Source organism: Callithrix jacchus, chromosome 10 (genome assembly GCF_049354715.1).
Source record: "Callithrix jacchus isolate 240 chromosome 10, calJac240_pri, whole genome shotgun sequence".
NCBI lineage: Eukaryota > Metazoa > Chordata > Mammalia > Primates > Cebidae > Callithrix > Callithrix jacchus.
Genome location: NC_133511.1, coordinates 75,126,314 through 75,143,694, shown reverse-complemented (window position 1 = coordinate 75,143,694; position 17,381 = coordinate 75,126,314). Strand labels below are relative to the sequence as shown.

The 17,381-nt window shown below is 45.7% G+C and overlaps 1 protein-coding gene and 1 pseudogene across 3 annotated transcripts in view; one reads left to right on the top strand and one right to left on the bottom strand.

The window, feature by feature from the left end:
* The first annotated feature begins 990 nt into the window (after positions 1-990).
* The window catches only part of DENND5A (DENN domain containing 5A), a 123,655-nt gene continuing 107,264 nt past the window's right edge, over positions 991-17,381 (top strand). For all 3 annotated transcript variants that reach the window (XM_017977895.4, XM_017977897.4, XM_002755025.6), the window contains exon 1: positions 991-1,457. In XM_017977895.4, coding sequence (XP_017833384.3) covers positions 1,334-1,457 — 124 coding nt within the window. In that variant the 5' untranslated portion in view covers positions 991-1,333. The remainder of the gene's footprint in view (positions 1,458-17,381) is intronic.
* On the bottom strand, positions 8,727-9,811 carry LOC100410009 (calponin-3 pseudogene; annotated as a pseudogene).

Here is a 17,381-nt window from a genome sequence, read left to right as displayed (position 1 = left end):
TTGCATTTATCTTATGTAATTTTCTCAAAAATCACGATGCCTGGCACTTAGAGATTAAGTAACTTGCTCAAGGTCACAAGTAAATGATCGTCAGGATTGAAATCTGAGCATTTTTTTCTAGAGCCCATGCTAGTAACCACTATACTTTTGTTGCCTTCCTGGCCTCTGATCTCCAGTTTCCAACTCCAGTTTCCAATGTACTAGGTAGAAGCTAGTACATCTACCTAGCTTCTGTGGGAAAGGAAATCGGAAGGTCCTAGGACAAGGACCAATAGGTAAGTTTTCCTCTGCCTCTTCTCCATCTTCGTACAGGAAAACAGATTTAGGGATGGATCTGAGAGTTTTCACAGAGTGAAGAGGAAGGGGAGCTCCCAAATGACAGGGGCCTCTAGAGGCTTCCAGAGAAAACAGGAGAGAGAACTCGGGGAAAAGGCTAGGCTGGGAGATGGGAGCGGCGAGGAACGGGGAGCTGACCACAAGCCCAGGATTCTAGATCAGGCTTTGTCTCTTAGACTCAGTGTAACCTCGGATAAGTCCTTGAGTCTTTCTGAGACTCAGTTTCCCCGTCTGTAAAATAAAGGTAAATACAAAACCGACTGATTTGCCCCTGCCAAAAGAGGGGACAGGGAGAAGGCCCTGTCTGGGGTCTAGGCTGACACGCTGCAGACAGGACTGGGTGGGCTTCCGAGCTCAGCCGTGCGACCCCATCCCCATGGCAAGGCCGCGCTAAGATCTCTGGACCTCTGGTTGCTGGGTGGGTGGTGGGGGCAGAGCATGTGCCAGGTGCCCGGCTCTGCAGGCTGCACCCTCTTTCGCACCTCCTCAGCCCTCCCTAAGAGTCGCAATCCCGGGAGGGGTGGCAGTTGCGGGCAACCAAGCAGTCGCCAGCCGTGATGCGGCGACCGCGGGAAGCTGCGGCCCGCGAGGCCCGAAGAGCATCACGTCATCCTTTCCGCCACGAGCCCGCCCCTTCCCGGACGGCGCCTGCGCAGGCGCTGCGGGAGAGGGGCCGTGGTGGGGGCTGTACCCGCGCTTTCCGCCCTTCTTCAGGCTCGCTCCGGCCGCGGCGCTCTCGGCTAGCGGCAGCGGCGGCGGCGGCGGCGCAGAGGGGAGGGCGTCCAGGATGCGGCGCGGGGCGGCCCGGTGCCCCCCCGCCCCGTCACGGCAGCCGCGGCGGCCGAGGGGACAGGGCCAGGGCTGGGGGCGGCGGCCCGTGCCGCGGTAGCGGCGGCGGCGGCGGCGGCGGGAGGGGCGGCCTGAGGGCAGGCGGGCGCCGGGGTTGCAGGGGCTTCGTGCCGCTCCGCACGGCCCGGCCCGTCTCGGCCCCGGCGCCATGAGCGGCGGCGGCGGCGGCGGCGGAGGAGGAGGAGGAGGCTCGGCGCCCAGTCGCTTCGCGGACTACTTTGTCATCTGCGGACTGGACACCGAGACCGGGCTGGAGCCGGACGAGCTGTCGGGTGAGTGCGCGCGGAGCTCGGGGCCGCTTCACCGCTCCCGCTGTGGTGGGGGGACCCCGGAGGAAACATCCCTTCAGCCCCGCTTTGTCCCGGGAGCGGGCGAGTGTCGGCCGGGAAGACCAGGGCGGGCGCGGGCGAAGTGGGCTTTGGGCTGGATGGGGGAAACGGGATGAGAGGCTCTGAGCTTTGAGGGGTCCAAACCTACAGCCTGCTGTGCTGTGGGCACGACTTCGGCGACCAGAAAAAGGGAGGGTTGTGTTCTCAGTTTGGTGTAGGGTGAGTGACTTCGTATAAAATAAAGGAAAGCTTGTCCTCCAGTAGTCTCTTTAGGGAGGGAAGACGTCCCACGTCCTGGTGAAAGTAAGTTCCACCCAGACTTAAAAAAAAAAAGCAAAACAAAAACTTGGTGAGTTTATCTGGCCTCTTCCCAAGAAGCCTGTGATACCAGTTCCTCAAAACCGTTATAACCCAGCCCTGGGCTGGCCCCCCTGAGTTTTACTACAGATTGCAGCTCTGCGCGTCTGGATGGGACATGAATAAAGTGAACTTGGGCGGCACCAAGAAGAGTGGGAACTCTCTTAGCCCCGGAAAGGGCTTGTATCCCGGGGCCATGCTTTTTTCGAAAAGCAATTTGTGTCCTTTATGAGGCCAGACACGTTTTGTGAATGAAAGGGCAGCCTCCTAGTTGGAGAGGCTCGGTTGTGATGCGTCTCAGGTTATCTTTCAAAGGGAAAGTGATGGGAGGAGTGAAGATGGGGGACTGACCACATTTGTTACTCATTGCAGAAAGGTGTAAAAATTATACAGTCCCCGTGAATTTTCCACTGCACCGTCATTGGAGTCTTTGAATTGCAGCAGTTTTGAAAATAAGTTTTTGTCTGGAGTGTCCAGTTAGTAGGTTTCAAGTGGGTGGAAGTTTATTGGGTTGTACTTTAAAGTTGTGTCATTCTGATGAGGGAAACTCCCTTCCACTTTTCTGTCACTGTAAAGTTTCTCTCCCGAAAGTGCCCTTTATCCTTTTGACTAATCTTACTTTGTTTCAGAGGATGACAAGACAGTTTTGTTTTTTTTTTTTTTTGGTCACCAGAAAAAGTCCAGTGTTTCTTATGAAAAAAAATTAGGCCGGGCGCGGTGGCTCAACACCCGGTGGCTCACCACCCAGCGGCTCACGGGGTAATCCCAGCACTTTGGGAGGCCGAGGTGGGCGGATCACCTGAGCTCAGGAGTTTGAGACCAGCATGCCAACATGCTGAAACTCTGTCTCTACTGAAAGTACAAAAATTAGCCGGGCGTGTTGGCACGGTCCTGTAATCCCAGCTACTTGGGAGGCTGAGGTGAGAGGATCGCTTTAACCCAGGAGGCAGAGGTTGCAGTGAGCTGAGATTGCGCCACTACACTTCAGTCTGAGTGATAGAGGGAGACTCTGTCTGGGAAAAAAGAAAAAAAAAAGCATGATAAATTCGTGCTTTAACAAGCTTAGAAAAAAATAAGCTATTTCCTCAAATTAATAGCAGGTGGAGAAAATATGAAGCAGTAATATAATTAATATTAGGCTTTTTGTTGGGGTAGTTTTATTGTTCCTAATTTATTTTTGAAAAATTTAGTTTTGATGGGTACATAATTGTTCATCTTTTAAGGTCTTCAAATTCTTACCATACAGATGTTAATTTTTCATCTTTTTCATATGTATTGTGACTTCGATGTAATTTTTGGAATTCGGTTCAGGGTACTGGTACTGGAAAGGACGTCAGATAGAAAAATGAGGCCCAAGAAGGACAGTGGGGCCTGCATACCACTAGTTAATTGCTTGGTCCAGTGCTCCTCTCATGAGGTTAAACTGCATCTCACTGGCCTGGCTGGAGGTCTTTAGAAAACACTAACATGTTGAGGAATATTAAAAACAACATAATTCAGGCCGGGCGCGGTGGCTCACGCCTGTAATCCCAGCACTTTGGGAGGCCGAGGCGGGTGGATCACAAGGTCAAGAGATCGAGACCATCCTGGTCAACATGGTGAAACCCCGTCTCTACTAAAAATACAAAAAATTAGCTGGGCATGGTGGCGCGTGCCTGTAATCCCAGCTACTCAGGAGGCTGAGGCAGGAGAATTGCCTGAACCCAGGAGGCAGAGGATGCGGTGAGCCGAGATGGCGCCATTGCACTCCAGCCTGGGTAACAAGAGCGGAACTCCGTCTCAAAAAAAAAAGAAAAAATTATTCTTCTCAATAAAAGAAAGTTTAAGGAGCTGGAATAAACTGTTGTTTTTTTAATGTGTGCTTTTGACTGTCAAATTGTGTGAACACTTGGTATGAGACAATACAATGTTTTACAAATGGTAGAGTATATGAATGAAGCTGGGAAGTTAACTGTTAGCAAGAGTGTGAGTTTGGGGTAACATCCGGCTCTGCTATTGACTATATCTGTGATTGGGAACAAATTAGAGATAACCCTGTCAGGGTCCTCATCTATAAAAAACAATGTAAATAAAAATAATCTGACCAAATAGACTCTCAGAAATGTTTAAAAACTGTCTTTCAATGTTGGCCTCAGGTGATATACCTGGCTCAGGCTCCCAACGGATGGGAAAATAAAAACTTTCAACATTTCTTTTCGTTTGTTTTTTTGTTTGTTTGTTTTTGAGATGGAGTTTTGCTCTTGTTACCCAGGCTGGAGCGCAATTGGCGTGATCTCTGCTCACCGCAACCTCCGCCTCCTGGGTTCAGGCAATTCTCCTGCCTCAGCCTCCTGAGTGGCTGGGATTACAGGCACATGCCACCATGCCCAGCTAATTTTTTGTATTTTTAGTAGAGACAGGGTTTCACCATGTTGACCAGGATGGTCTCGATGTCTTGACCTCGTGATCCACCTGCCTTGGCCTCCCAAAGTGCTGGGATTATAGGCGTGAGCCCCCAACATTTCACTAAAAAGGATTAATATTTTTTTTAATGAATATGTGTTAATTATCTGGCTTTTTGGCAAGCTAAAATTATATCCCTATGAAAGTTTATTGGGATAATAAAGAAAGGGGGATGAGTTGTATAAAATGTGTAAAGAAGGGTATTTTCTGTTTTTTTTAAATGTGGTTGCAGTAGTGGAATGCCGAGACCACATATCCAATAGGTGGCCTTGGAGTATGCAGTGTATGAATTTTTTTCCCTCCTTTATTTAATTTCTGGTGGGTTAGTAGGGGAATCTGAACTATCCAGAGAGAATCTGTTTTGTTTTTTTTATACACAGTCTCACACTGTCGTCAGGGCTGGAGTGCAGTGGCACAATATTGGCTCACTGCAACCTCTGCCTCCCAGCCTCCCAGGTTCAAGCGATTCTCCTGCCTCAGTCTCCTGACTAGCTGGGATTATGAGCTCGTGCTACCATGCCTGGCTAATGTTTGTGTCTTTAGTAGAGATGGGATTTTACCATCTTGGCCAGGCTGGTCTCAATTTCCTGACCTCAAGTGATCCACCCACCTCAGACTCCCAGAGTGCTGGGATTATAGGCCTGAGCCACTGTTCCCAGAGAGAATCTTTGAATAAAACAAAACAGAATACAAATAGCTCCTTGCAGGTTCTTCCTGAGACTCTTCCAGGGTGCATTTTCTCTCCTCAGCCTGCCTTTTAGCTCCCAAACTGATGATGTGATACTCAGTGAATCTGCAGGAAATTGTAATTTGCACCCTGGTTCTCCAAGAAGGTATTGAGTCTCTAAGAAGTTACACTCCACACAAATTAACTTACATAGCTCAGGTAGCAGCTACATTCTTAAAAAGTGAACCCAGAGTAAGCAAATCAAAGATACTCAGTGTTCCTTCTTGTTTTGTGGAGGGAGGTTAAGATTCATTCCTCTCTGCAACAAATAAGCATAGAGGCTGGGCGCAGTAGCTCACACCTGTAATCCCAGTACTTTGGGAGGCTGAGCTGTGAGGATTGCTTGAGCCCATGAGTTTGGGACCAGCCTGGGCAACACAGCAAGACTTTGTCTCTACAGAAAGTACAAAAAATTAGCTGGTTGTGGTGGCGTGTGCCTGTGGTCCCAGTTGCTCAGGAGGCTGATGTGAGAAGGTCACTTGAACCTAAGAAGCAGAGGTTGCAGTGAGCTGAGATTGTGACATTGCACTCCAGCCTGAGCAACAGAGTGAGACCCTGTCTCAAATAAACAAATATAACTTAAAAAAAAAAAAAAAAAAAAAATACACCAAAGAAGTATAGACTTGCTGTGTTTAATATAGATGGAGATAATTGGATTTTATAGGAATCTCTTTCTGTCACCTCTTTCCCTTTCTTGCAGACTCAGCATTTAGGCAAGTAACGTAATTCTTTATTGTGCAATTCTTTATTTCACACCTTAATTGAGGAAGGTGTGAAAATTAATTTTGTTTTCTGCATGAGTAAGTTCTTTGGGCTGGAAGGAGAAGAAGCACAACTAATCTATGAATGAAGCACAACTTTAGCCACTTTTAGGATATGGTGTCTGCTTGTTGGCTTTTTGAACTGGTCAGCTAGGTAAGCAAATCTGGAAGAATTGCTTCTGATTTATGTTTTCCATTGTTTCTGGCATATCCTAAGTGGGGAGGAAGATGGTGGTGGAATTCAGTTTCTTTTTCTACCTCTCTGATGGGCAAATGTCCTAGTGAGTCTTCTTTTTCTTTGTTTCTTCTTATGATCACCACCTCAGGAGAAGGCTTTACCATGAAATGGGGTTCATGAGTTCATTTTCCTTGTCTCTGCTTGAGAATTAAGGTTCCCAAATGCTTGTGACCTATTTCTTACCTTGGAATCTGTAAGTTCCTCTGAACTGATCTGTACCTAGCATTGAGATATAAGTATCCTAGTTTCTTTCATCTGGTACTCCAGTTTTCCCAGGCTCTGGGCAGAGGCTCTTGCCAGGAATTGAAGAGAAGAGGGTAGGGATAGGATAGATGGGAGACTGGCCAGTGTCCTGTATGAACTAACTAAGATAGAAAACTGAGAATACACTGAAATAATCTCTCTTTTTCTCTCTTTTTTTTTTAAAGATGGGGTTTCACTGTTTTGGTCAGGCTGGTCTTGAACTCCTGACCTCAGATGATCCGCCTGCCTTGGCCTCCAAAGAGCTTGGATTACAGGCGTGAGCCACTGCGCCCGGCCTTCTTTTTTTTTTTTTTTTTTTTTTTTCTTGAGAGTCCCCCTCTGTTACCCAGGCTGGGGTGCAGTGGCATGATCTCAGCTCACTGCAACCTCCACCTCTCCGGTTCAAGTGATTCTGAGCCTCAGCCTCCTGAGTAGCTGGGACCATAGGTATGCACCACCACACCTGGCTAATTTTTGTATTTTTATTTTTTGAGATGGAGTCTTGCTCCGTTGCCCACGATCTTGGCTCACTGCAACCTCCGCCTCCCGAGTTCAAGTAATTCTCCTGCCCTCAGCCTCCTGAATAGCTGGGATTACAGGCATGTGCCACCGCACCTGGCTAACTTTTGTATTTTTAGTAGAGACGGGGTTTCACCATCTTGGTCAGGCTGATCTCGAACTCCTGACCTCATAATTTACCCACCTCGGTCCTCAAGGTGCTGGGATTACAGGCTGCCGTGCCTGGCCTAAACTTTGTATTTTTAGTAGAGACAGGGTTTTGCCATGTTGGTCAGGCTGGTCTCGAACTCCTTACCTCAGGTGATCTACCCGTGTCACCCTCCCAAAGTATTGGGATGTCACCTTTAGAAGAAAGAAGGGCCAGGTGCAGTGGCTCACACTTGTAATTCCAGCACTCTGGGAGGCTGAGGTAGGAGGATTGCTTGAGGCCAGGAGTTTGAGATCACCTTGGCCAGTATAGCAAGACCCTGTTTTTTTGGTTTTTGTTTTTTTGAGATGGAGTTTTATTCTTGTTACCCAGGCTAGAGTGCAGTGGCACGATCTTGGCTCACTGCAGCCTCTGCCTCTCAGGCTCAAGTGTTTCTCTTGCCTCAGCCTCCCAGGTGCCTGGGATTACAGGCATGTACCACCATGCCTGGCTAATTTTGTATTTTTAGTAGAGATGGTGTTTCACCATGTTGGGCTGCTCTTGAACTCCTGACTTCAGGTAATCTGCCTGCCTCGGCCTCCCTAAGTGCTGGGATTACAGTCGTGAGCCACTGTGCCAGGCCTAATACCTTGTTTCTACAAAAAATAAAAATAATTTAGAAAAGAAATATGACTGTCTAGGAAAGCTAGAGGACTAGGCAGATCATACTCCTCCTTAGCTATATTAAGCAGTGAAATTAGAACTTTAAAATCAGCTGGGTATGGTGGCTTACGCCTGTAATCCCAGCACTTTGGGAGGCCAAGGTCGGTGGATCACGAGGTTAGGTGTTTGAGACCAGCCTGGCCAAGATGGTGAAACCCCGTCTCTACTAAAAATACAAAAATTAGCTGGGCATGGTGGCACACACCTGTAATCCCAGCTACTCAGGAGGCTGAGGCAGGAGAATCACTTGAACCCAGGAGGCGGAGGTTGCAGTGAGCCACGATTGTGCCATTGCACTCCAGCCTGGGCAACAGAGTTAGACTCCATCTCAAAAAAAAAAAAGGAAAAAGCAAAGAAAGAACTTCAAAATCATTCAGTGTCAATCATGAAAGCACCCTTAGCAATTATATAAACTTCTGATTTTACAGATTAGAAAACTGAGGCCCTGAGAAAGTAGGAGAATATTTATCTCCCTTGTCACATTACATTCTTCTTTTCTGCTACTTAAGTGATATTTTGCATGCTTTGCAGACATTTGATGACTGGTGGAAGTGGGGGGAACAAGTAAAAAAATTTGTCTAGCAGGGCAGGAACAGGCATTGTGGTAGTTTTTTCTAATCCGGCTGTTTCATTTTTTTTTTTTTGCACACTGATTATGACTTTACTTAAAAATTAGCAAACAATACTGTAGAAACATTGATATGTAATTTTCTGAAATGCTGCATCTTAGATTTAGTTGGCAAAGGCCACATTTAGCAATAAGCATGAGTTTAGTCTTCCATGTAGAAACCAGATAAACTAAACTGTAAAAAAAAAAATAATAATTTCCTATTGTGTGAAAATACAAGTTTAATGTAAGATTGTAAAAAATGCGTAGATTTTTGCATAAAAGAGCTGGCTGTACAAGAGTATTCCCCTTTCACAGTATTTCTTTTTACTTCGTATGCAAGTTATTGGTTATGCTGTAGGATTTATCTATTACAGCACTAAAAGGCAACTATTGAGGGAAGAGACAGAAAAAGGAAAAAAGGAATGTATGTAAGGCAATTTTTCTTAAAAGTACAATAAACTTGATAGTCTTTTAGGATGACAAGATAAAAATTACTCAAGGCTAGCTTGGTTCTCACTGAATAAAAACAATGGACTAAATACGGAGCTCCTTCTGTGTGGATCTAATAATCAATGCCTTGGTCGCTATATGGGTAATCTCTGGGGTAGTCATCCTGGTACTCGCCATGATACTCATCAGGGTATTCTGCCTGATAATCAGTATCCCTGATTTCCAGACCATTTGTTCCTGTTCCTTGGCTTCCATTGTGAATGACAGGTTCTGTCGGAGCAGCACAGTATTTGGGATCATATACTTACCGCCCAAGCCCATACACACTCATTCCTTTCTGGGAAGCAACTTTGTTGGTACCCATATGTAGAGAAATTGTTGAGTTGTCCACTGGCTGTAATGTTAGCTTCTGATCATAGATATCTCTTCTGGTTCCTGGTGCTAACATCCCTGCCTGCCTGGCTCCTTTGTTAGTGCCCATCTGCAGACTAATTGTGGTCTGGTCAAAAGGTTTGTCAGTTTGCATTTTGGGATCATAAAGATGCCTTCTAGTCCCATAAGCTGTCATACCTGCCTGGCTGGCACATTTGTTGGTTCGCATCTGGAGACCAATTACACTTTGGCCAGCTTTTAATTTTCCTTCATCAAAACGTCTTGTCTGTTTTTCTGCATACTTAACTCCAATGTCAATGGTTGTATGGAATCCTTTTGTTTTAGCCAGACCTGCTAGAGCCACCAGAGTCATCTGAACCTGGGTCATGTTTCCATTCTAAAAAAGATCATTGGCTTCAAATATGTCATGTGGCTTCATTCCATAAGCCTGAATAGCTTTAATAAAGTTGCCAATATTCTCCAACTGAGGCCAGTTCAACGAGGACTCATTGACCTTCTTCACTGAGCCTGGCTGTAGCTTGTTTATGAGTTCGCAGAGGATGATGCCATCCTTTAAGCCCAGCTGGAAGTTGGTGCCAATGCTCATGCCTGTCACCTCTTCCATCCAATTGCGAAGATCTTCTGCCTGATGATCATACTTGGAAGCAATCTTGTTCTTGACCTCGGCCAAGAGTCCATAGGAAGGGCCCTTGTTGAAGTGGGTCATGGTGGTTTGCTGTTTCATGTTAAGAAAGAATACTTTGTGTGGACCAGGTGTGGTGGCCCATGCCTGGAATCCCAGCACTTTGGGAGGCTGAGGTGGGTGGATCACTTGAGGTCAGGAGTTCGAGACCAGCCTGGCCAACATGGTGAAACCCCATCTCTAGTAAAAATACAAAAATTAGCCAGGCATGGTGACATACACCTATAATCCCAACTACTTGGGAGTTTGAGGCAGAGAATCAATTGAACTTGGGCTGGGGAGACTGCAGTGACCCAAGATTGCGCCACTGCACTCCAGCCTGGGTGACAAGGCGAGACTTTGTCTTGAAAGAAAAATGAAAGAATACTGTGTGTGATTATCATTAACACACACACACACTCTCTCTCTCTCTCTCTCTCTCTCTCTCTGTGTGTGTGTGTATATATATATATATATTTTTTTTTTACGTGACAGAGTTTTGCTCCACTGCTCAGGCTGGAGTGCAGTGGCACGATCATGACTCACTGCAGCCTTGACTTCCAGGCTTATAGCTTTATCTTTTGTTATAATTTCACACTTAAGGAAGCATTGAGGGCCAGACGTGGTGGCTTACACCTGTAATCCTAGCGCTTTGGGAGACTGAGGCAGGCAGATCACCTGAGACCAGCCTGACCAACATAGTGAAACCCTATCTCTATTAAAAATATAAAAATCAGCCAGGCGTGGTGGTGAGTGCCTATAATTCCAGGAGGAAAATCACTTGAACTGGGAAGTGGAGGTTGCAGTGAGCTGAGATGGTGCCACTGCACTCCAGCCTTAGTGACTTGGTCTCAGGAGAAAAAAAAAAAGGAAAAAAGAAAACTCAGCATTGACATGAATAGAACAAAGAACTCTAGATCTCTCTTAGCCAGATTCACTGATTGTTAAGATTTTGCCCCATTTGCTTTATCACTTATATGTGTGTCCATATATAAACAAATAACTTTATTGAGATAGAATTCATATACCATACAATTCACTTGTTTAATTCAGTGACTTTTAATTTGTACACAGAGTTTTCCAATCACACTCCAGTCAGTTTTGGGATGTATTGATCATTCTCCCCTGAAAACCTATACCCATTAGCAGTTACTCCTCAATTTCTCTCAACCCTCTAACCCTGAACCCTAGGCAACTAGTCATCTGCTTTCTATCTCTATAGATCTTCCTGTATTGACATTTCATATAAATGGAATAATATATGTTGTCTTGTTACTGGCTTCTTTCACTTAGCATAATGTTTTCAAGGTTCACTCATGTGGCATGTATCAGTATGTCATTTCTCTTTATGGCAAAATAATATTCCATCGTATGAATATACAACATTTTATTTATCCATTAGTGGATCGCAATGCTGCGATCTCGGCTCACTGCAATCTCCGCCTCCCAGGTTGAAGCAATTCTCCAGTCTCAGCCTTCTGAGTAGCTGGGACTGTATACAGGCATGCGCCACCATGCCCAGCTAATTTTTGTATTTTTTACTAGAGATGAAGTTTCATCATATTGGACAGGCTGGTCTCAAACTCCTGACCTCATCCTCCTCCTTGGCCTCCCAAAGTGCTGGGATTACAGGCATGAGCCACTGTGCCTGGCCAACTAAGACTTTTTTTTTTTAATTAATCACAACCTCCGCCTCCTGGGTTCAGGCTATTCTCCTGCCTCGGCCTCCCGAGTAGCTGGGATTACAGGCACGCGCCATCATGCCCAGCTAAATTTTTGTATTTTTAGTAGAGACGGGGTTTCACCATGTTGACCAGGATGGTCTTGATCTTTTGACCTCGTGATCCACCCACCTCGGCCTCCCAAAGTGCTGGGATTACATGCTTGAGCCACCACACCCAGCTTCTTCTTTTTTTTTTTTTAATACAGACGGGGTTTCACCATGTTGGTCAGGCTGGTCTTGAACTCCTGACCTCAGGTGATCCACCCTCCTCGGACTCCCAAAGTGCTGGGATTACAGGCGTGAGCCACTGCGCCTGGCCAAGACTTTTAAATAAAGACTTCTTATTTAGCAGAAGAAAAGACTACTTTATATCCCCAGGATGAAGTAGCTATAAAAAGTTTGATAAGCCAGTTACAAACTGGGAGTCAGTATGGACTAAACTTAATTTTCATCTTCCTCTACCAGTCTGGTTGATTCTGGGCAGATTCGTGTGGTAGTTTTATAAAGGCATCTCTGCTCTGAAGCCCAGATTACTAGCTGCAGCAAAACTCAAAATCTTATGGCTTAGCTCAGACATCTGTGGATACTTCCAGAAGTCAAGGCTACTGTAGTACGGAGAGTTCTTAGGTTATGTGTTTTCTTTTTTTAGGTAGAACAAGTAAGAAGTCCAGCGATGAGACCTACACACAGAAACAATTACAGAGTAGCCCAAGGCAGTTAAAATATAAGCTCAATTTAGTTAGGGGGGAGTGGAGGCGGAGAGAGAGAGAGTTTTTTTGAGACTTTTTTTCATTGTTTTTTTTTGAGATGGAGTTTTGCTCTTGTTGCCCAGGCTGGAGTGTAATGGTGCTATCATGGCTTACCACATCCTCTACCTCCTGGGTTCAAGTGATTCTCCTTTCTCAGCCTCTTGAGTAGCTGGGATTACAGGTATGTGCCACCATGCCCGACTAATTTTATATTTTTAGTAGAGACGGGGTTTCTCCATGTTGGTCAGGCTGGTCTCAAACTCCCGACCTCAGTTGATCCTGCCCGCCTCCGCCTCCCAAAGTACTGGGATTACAGCATGAGCCACTGTGCCTGGCTTCATTGTTTTTTTTGAGACAGGGACTGACCGGAAGTGCAGTGGTGCAATCATGATTCACTGCAACCTCGACCTCCTGGGCTCAGGTGATCCTCCCATCTCAGCCTCCAGGTAGCTGGAACTAAACCACTACACTAGGCTAATTGGCCAGGCTGGTCTTGAACTCCTGGGCTCAAGTGATCTGCTCACCTTGGCCTCCCAATGTGCTGGGATTACAGGTCTGACCCATTGCACTTGGCTGCCTAATTTTTATTTAATTTTTGTGTAGAGATGGGGTCTCACCTTCTTGCCCAGTCTGGTCTTGAACAACTTGAACAGCGATACTCCTGACTTGGCCTCCCAAAGTGCTGGGATTATAGACGTGAGGCACTGTGCCTGGCTGAGACTGTAAATTCTAGAACATAAGAGAACCCGACTTGACTCCATCAAGTAGAAAGGATCACATTGAGATTAGTGGATTTTACTTTTTTTTTTGTTTAATAAAGACAGGGTTTCACCATGTTGGTCAGGCTGGTCTCGAACTCCTGACTTCAGGTCATCCACCTGCCTTGGCCTCCCAAAGTGCTGGGATTACAGGCATGAGCCATCACGCCCAGCCTAGTGGATTTTACTTTAATGATATTGGGGCCCTTCAACTCTCTTCTTAGGAGGAAATCCTGAGTCACAGTGTTTGGTGCTTAAACCAAATTATTTTAGAGTCTGCTTAGCCCTTCCTTCCTTCCTTCCTAGGTTAAAAATGAAGTTTTCTTTGCCTAAAGCCTCCTTTGATAAAACCCTTTTCCAGTCCTGCATCCTTTTATAAACTTGTTTTTTGGCTACCTCTGTTGGAAGGTATACTTGGGCTTGGCCCTGCTTCTAAATTCCTGTTGTGGCCAGGCGTGGTGGCTCATGCCTGTAATCCCAGCACTTTGGGAGGCGAAGTGGGGGAGGATGGCTTTAGGCCAGGGGTTTGATACCATCCTGGGCAACATGGTGAGACCCTGTCTCTACAGAAAATAGAAAAATTAGCCCAACGTAGTGGCATATGTCTATGGTTCCAGCTACTTGGGAGGCTGAGGTTGGAGGATCAACTGAGTCCAGGGAGGTTCAGGCTGTGATGAGCCATTTATTGTGCCATTGCACTCCAGCCTGGGCAACAGGGTGAGACATTGTCTCAAAAATGAAAACCGAAAACCAAAAAATAACAACAACAACAAAAAAATCCTGTTGCTATCCCTTGATTTGAAGTACTGTCGGGTGGTCTTAGAGGTCTCTCAGGAACCTGGGTACACATGGAGGAACCTGTACTTGATATGTTTTTGGTTCCTGCTGAAGATGGCTTAGTGTCAAGTGAGAAAGAGGCTTGCCTTTCAGAAGCTGCTGACTTCCTTATGGAATTCAGTGTTTTTTTTTGAGATGGAGTTTCGCTCTTGTTGCTCAGGCTTGAGTGCAGTGGCGCTATCTTGGCTCACCACAACCTCTGCCTCCCAGGTTGAAGCAATTCTCTTGCCTCAGCCTCCTGAGTAGCTGGAATTACAGGCATGCACCACCATGCCTGGCTAATTTTTTGTATTGTTAGTAGAGACGGGGTTTCTCTGTGTTGGTCAGGGTGGTCTCGAACACCTGACCTCAGGTGATCCTGCCCGCCTTGGCCTTCCAAAGTGGTGGGATTACAGGTGTGAGTCACTGTGCTGGCCTGTTTTTGTTTTTGAGATGGAGTCACTCTGTCGCCCAGGCTGGAGTGCAGTGGTGCAGTCTCGGCTACTGCAATCTCTGCCTCCAAGGTTCAAGTGATTCTCCTGCCTCAGCCTTCCAAGTAGCAAGGACTACATGCACTGACCACCACGGATAATTTTTGTATTTTTAGTAAAGACGGAGTTTTCTCCATGTTGGTCAGGCTAGTCTTGAACTCCTGGCCTCAGGTGATCCACCCACTTTGGCCTCCCAAAGTGCTGGGATTACAGGCACGAGCCACTGTGCCTGGCCAAATTCAGTGGTGATTAAACACAGGCTATTACTGCCAGATTTTTAGATTCTTTTTTTTTTTTTTGAGACAGAGTCTCGATCTGTAGCCCCAGATGGAGTGCAGTGGTGTGATCTTGGCTCACTGCAACCTCCGCCTCCCAGGTTCAAGTGATTCTCCTGCCTCAGCCTCTTGAGTAGCTGGGACTACCAGCGCACACCAGCAAGCCTGGCTAATTTTTTGTATTTTTAGTAGAGACAAGGTTTCATTGTGTTATCCAGGATAGTCTCGATCTCCTGATCTTGTGCTCTGCCTGCCTTGCCTTCCCAAGGGGCTGGTATTACAGGTGTTAGCCCCAGTGCCATTCCCAAGTTCTTAAAAATTATTAAGTGAAGCAGATATTAGTCAAATGCCACGTTCCAAACGTTCTATGGTTGCTGATTTTAGTTTGGAGTATGTAGAATCCTGGGTTGAGTCTTATGAGTGGCAGAATTCTGGCATGGAAAATGAGAGTATGTGCCAGACAGATGTCCAGTTGTTTTCAGTATGCCTCCATGAGATCAGATATAACTCAGGAAGTAAGATGGCAGTAGGTATAGTTTAGATCATTTGTTTCTCAAATATTGTGCTTTCTTTGATATTTGATTCCATGCATACATGGAATCTCTTGTAGAGCTTCCTGTTAAAGAGTACCAGGCTAGTAATTTTTATTTTTTATTTTTCGTTGTTCATTGTGTGATGAGTAAGTCAGGTTAAAATTTTGCTAGGCTATCTGTGGTCTGCTTTAAACCATGTCTACTAGTTGGGTTAGCCTAAAATGCTTTCATTGAATGCTGAGAGGCCTAAGCAGTGAAAATTCTGTAGAGGTTTCTCTCATTGAGCCTCATTCCTCTGTGAGTGTGGGATTCCTGGATTCCTTCCTTCCCTCCCTCCTTCCTTCCCTCCCTCCTTCCTTCCCTCCCTCCCTCCCTGCCTCCCTTCCTCCCTCCTTCCTTCTTTCCCTCCCTCCTTCCGCCTCCCCCCCTTTCTTTCTTTTTGTCCTCAGAGTCTTACTCTGTCATCCAGGCTGGAGTGCAATGGTGCTATCTTGGCTCACTGCAACCTCTGGCTCCCGGGTTCCAGTGATTCTCCTGCCTCAGCCTCCCAAGTAGCTGGGATTACAGGCGCCCTCCACCACGCCAAGCTAATTTTTGTGTTTTCAGTAGAGACGGTGTTCACCATGTTGGTCAGGCTGGTCTCAAGATCCTGACCTCAGATGGTCTACCCACCTCGGCCTCCCCAGGTGCTGGGATTATAGGCATGAACCACTGTGCTGGCCAGGATTCTTTGATTTCTTAACTATTCCAGTTAGCCAAGCAATGTGTGTACATTTGTTTTTTCTTTTTGTTTTTTGAGATAGAGTCTTGCTCTTGTTGCCCAGGCTAGAGTCAGATGGCGCAGTATCAGCTCACTGCAACCTCTGCCTCCTGGATTTAAGTGATTCTCCTGAGTCAGCCTCCCAAGTAGCTAGGATTACAGGCATTTGCCACCAAACCCACTAATTTTGTATTTTTAGTAGAAACTGGGTTTCTCCATGTTGGTCAGGCTGGTCTCGAACTCCTAACCTTAGATGGCTCCTAACACTTAGAGGCCCACCTTGGCCTCCCAAAGTGTTGGGATTACAGGCGTGAGCCACTGAGTCCAGTGTACATTTGCTTATATTGGTCACAGAATCAAAAAATGTCAGAGCTAGAAATCAGAGATAGTTCAAGCCACCACATGTGACAGGTGGTAATGATTAATATTTGTAAATAACTTTGTAGTTTTACAATGTACTTTTAAATGATTTTTAATTTTTTTAGCTCCACTTGAAATAAATTGTTTTTGTCCATTGTTACTCACCAAGTTAGAAGCATCTGTTATTCTGCCACTGGCTTGCTTTTGCAGAAAAATGGAAAAAAAAAAAAGAAAAACAAAAAACAAAAAGAAACATCTGTTAGAATCCAGATCTTCTGTCTGCTGTCTGTTATTAGTATTATTTTTAATTATAGATGTGGGAAAACTGAAGCAGTCACGTAATCATTGAAATGCAGAACTGTAGGGTGGCCTCTTTGTGGTTCAGTCTGCAGCCCACATTGCAGTAGAGGAGCTGTGTCAGGAGAGGAGGCAGATCGCTTGTTTTCAGAATTGTAGTCAACAACAACGGTTGTTCTTTCCTCTTTCCCCACTCTTTATCAGTTCTGGAAATGTTTTTCTTAGACTAGATAGTTACTAGGGGTTTGCTTCTAAGAAACTTTTTTTTTGTGTGTGTGATGGTTTTGGGTTGTTTTATGTTTTTTGCCTGAGTCTGTTTTCTTTGAAGGAAAAAAAAGATTTGCATCTGCTAACCTCAGAAATCCCTCAGTGTAACCGGTAATTTGCATGTTTTGCGGTTGTAGTTTGGGGGCTGGCTGTGACTTCTGATTAGCCATATTCTTGATAATAAAATGATGTGGAAAACACCTAAGAAACTTTTAGGATTTTTTTTAAAGGCATGAACACAGAAGAGGAAATGTTTTAGAAATAATTATTGGGCCATGTGTGATGGCTCAATCCTGTAATCTTAGCACTTTAGGAAACTGAGGTAGGAGGATCCCTTGAGCCCAGGAGTTTGAGGCTAGCCTGGGCAACATTTAGTGAGCCACTGTCGCTACGAAAAATTTAAAAATGAGGCTGGGCGTGGTGGCTCACTCTTGTAATGCCAGCACTTTGGTAGGCTGAGGCAGGCAGATCACGAAGTCAGAAGATTGAGACCATCCTGACTAACATGGTGAAACCCCATTTCTACTAAAAATACAAAAAAATTAGCTGGGCATGGTGGTGTACACTTGTAATCCCAGCTACTCTGG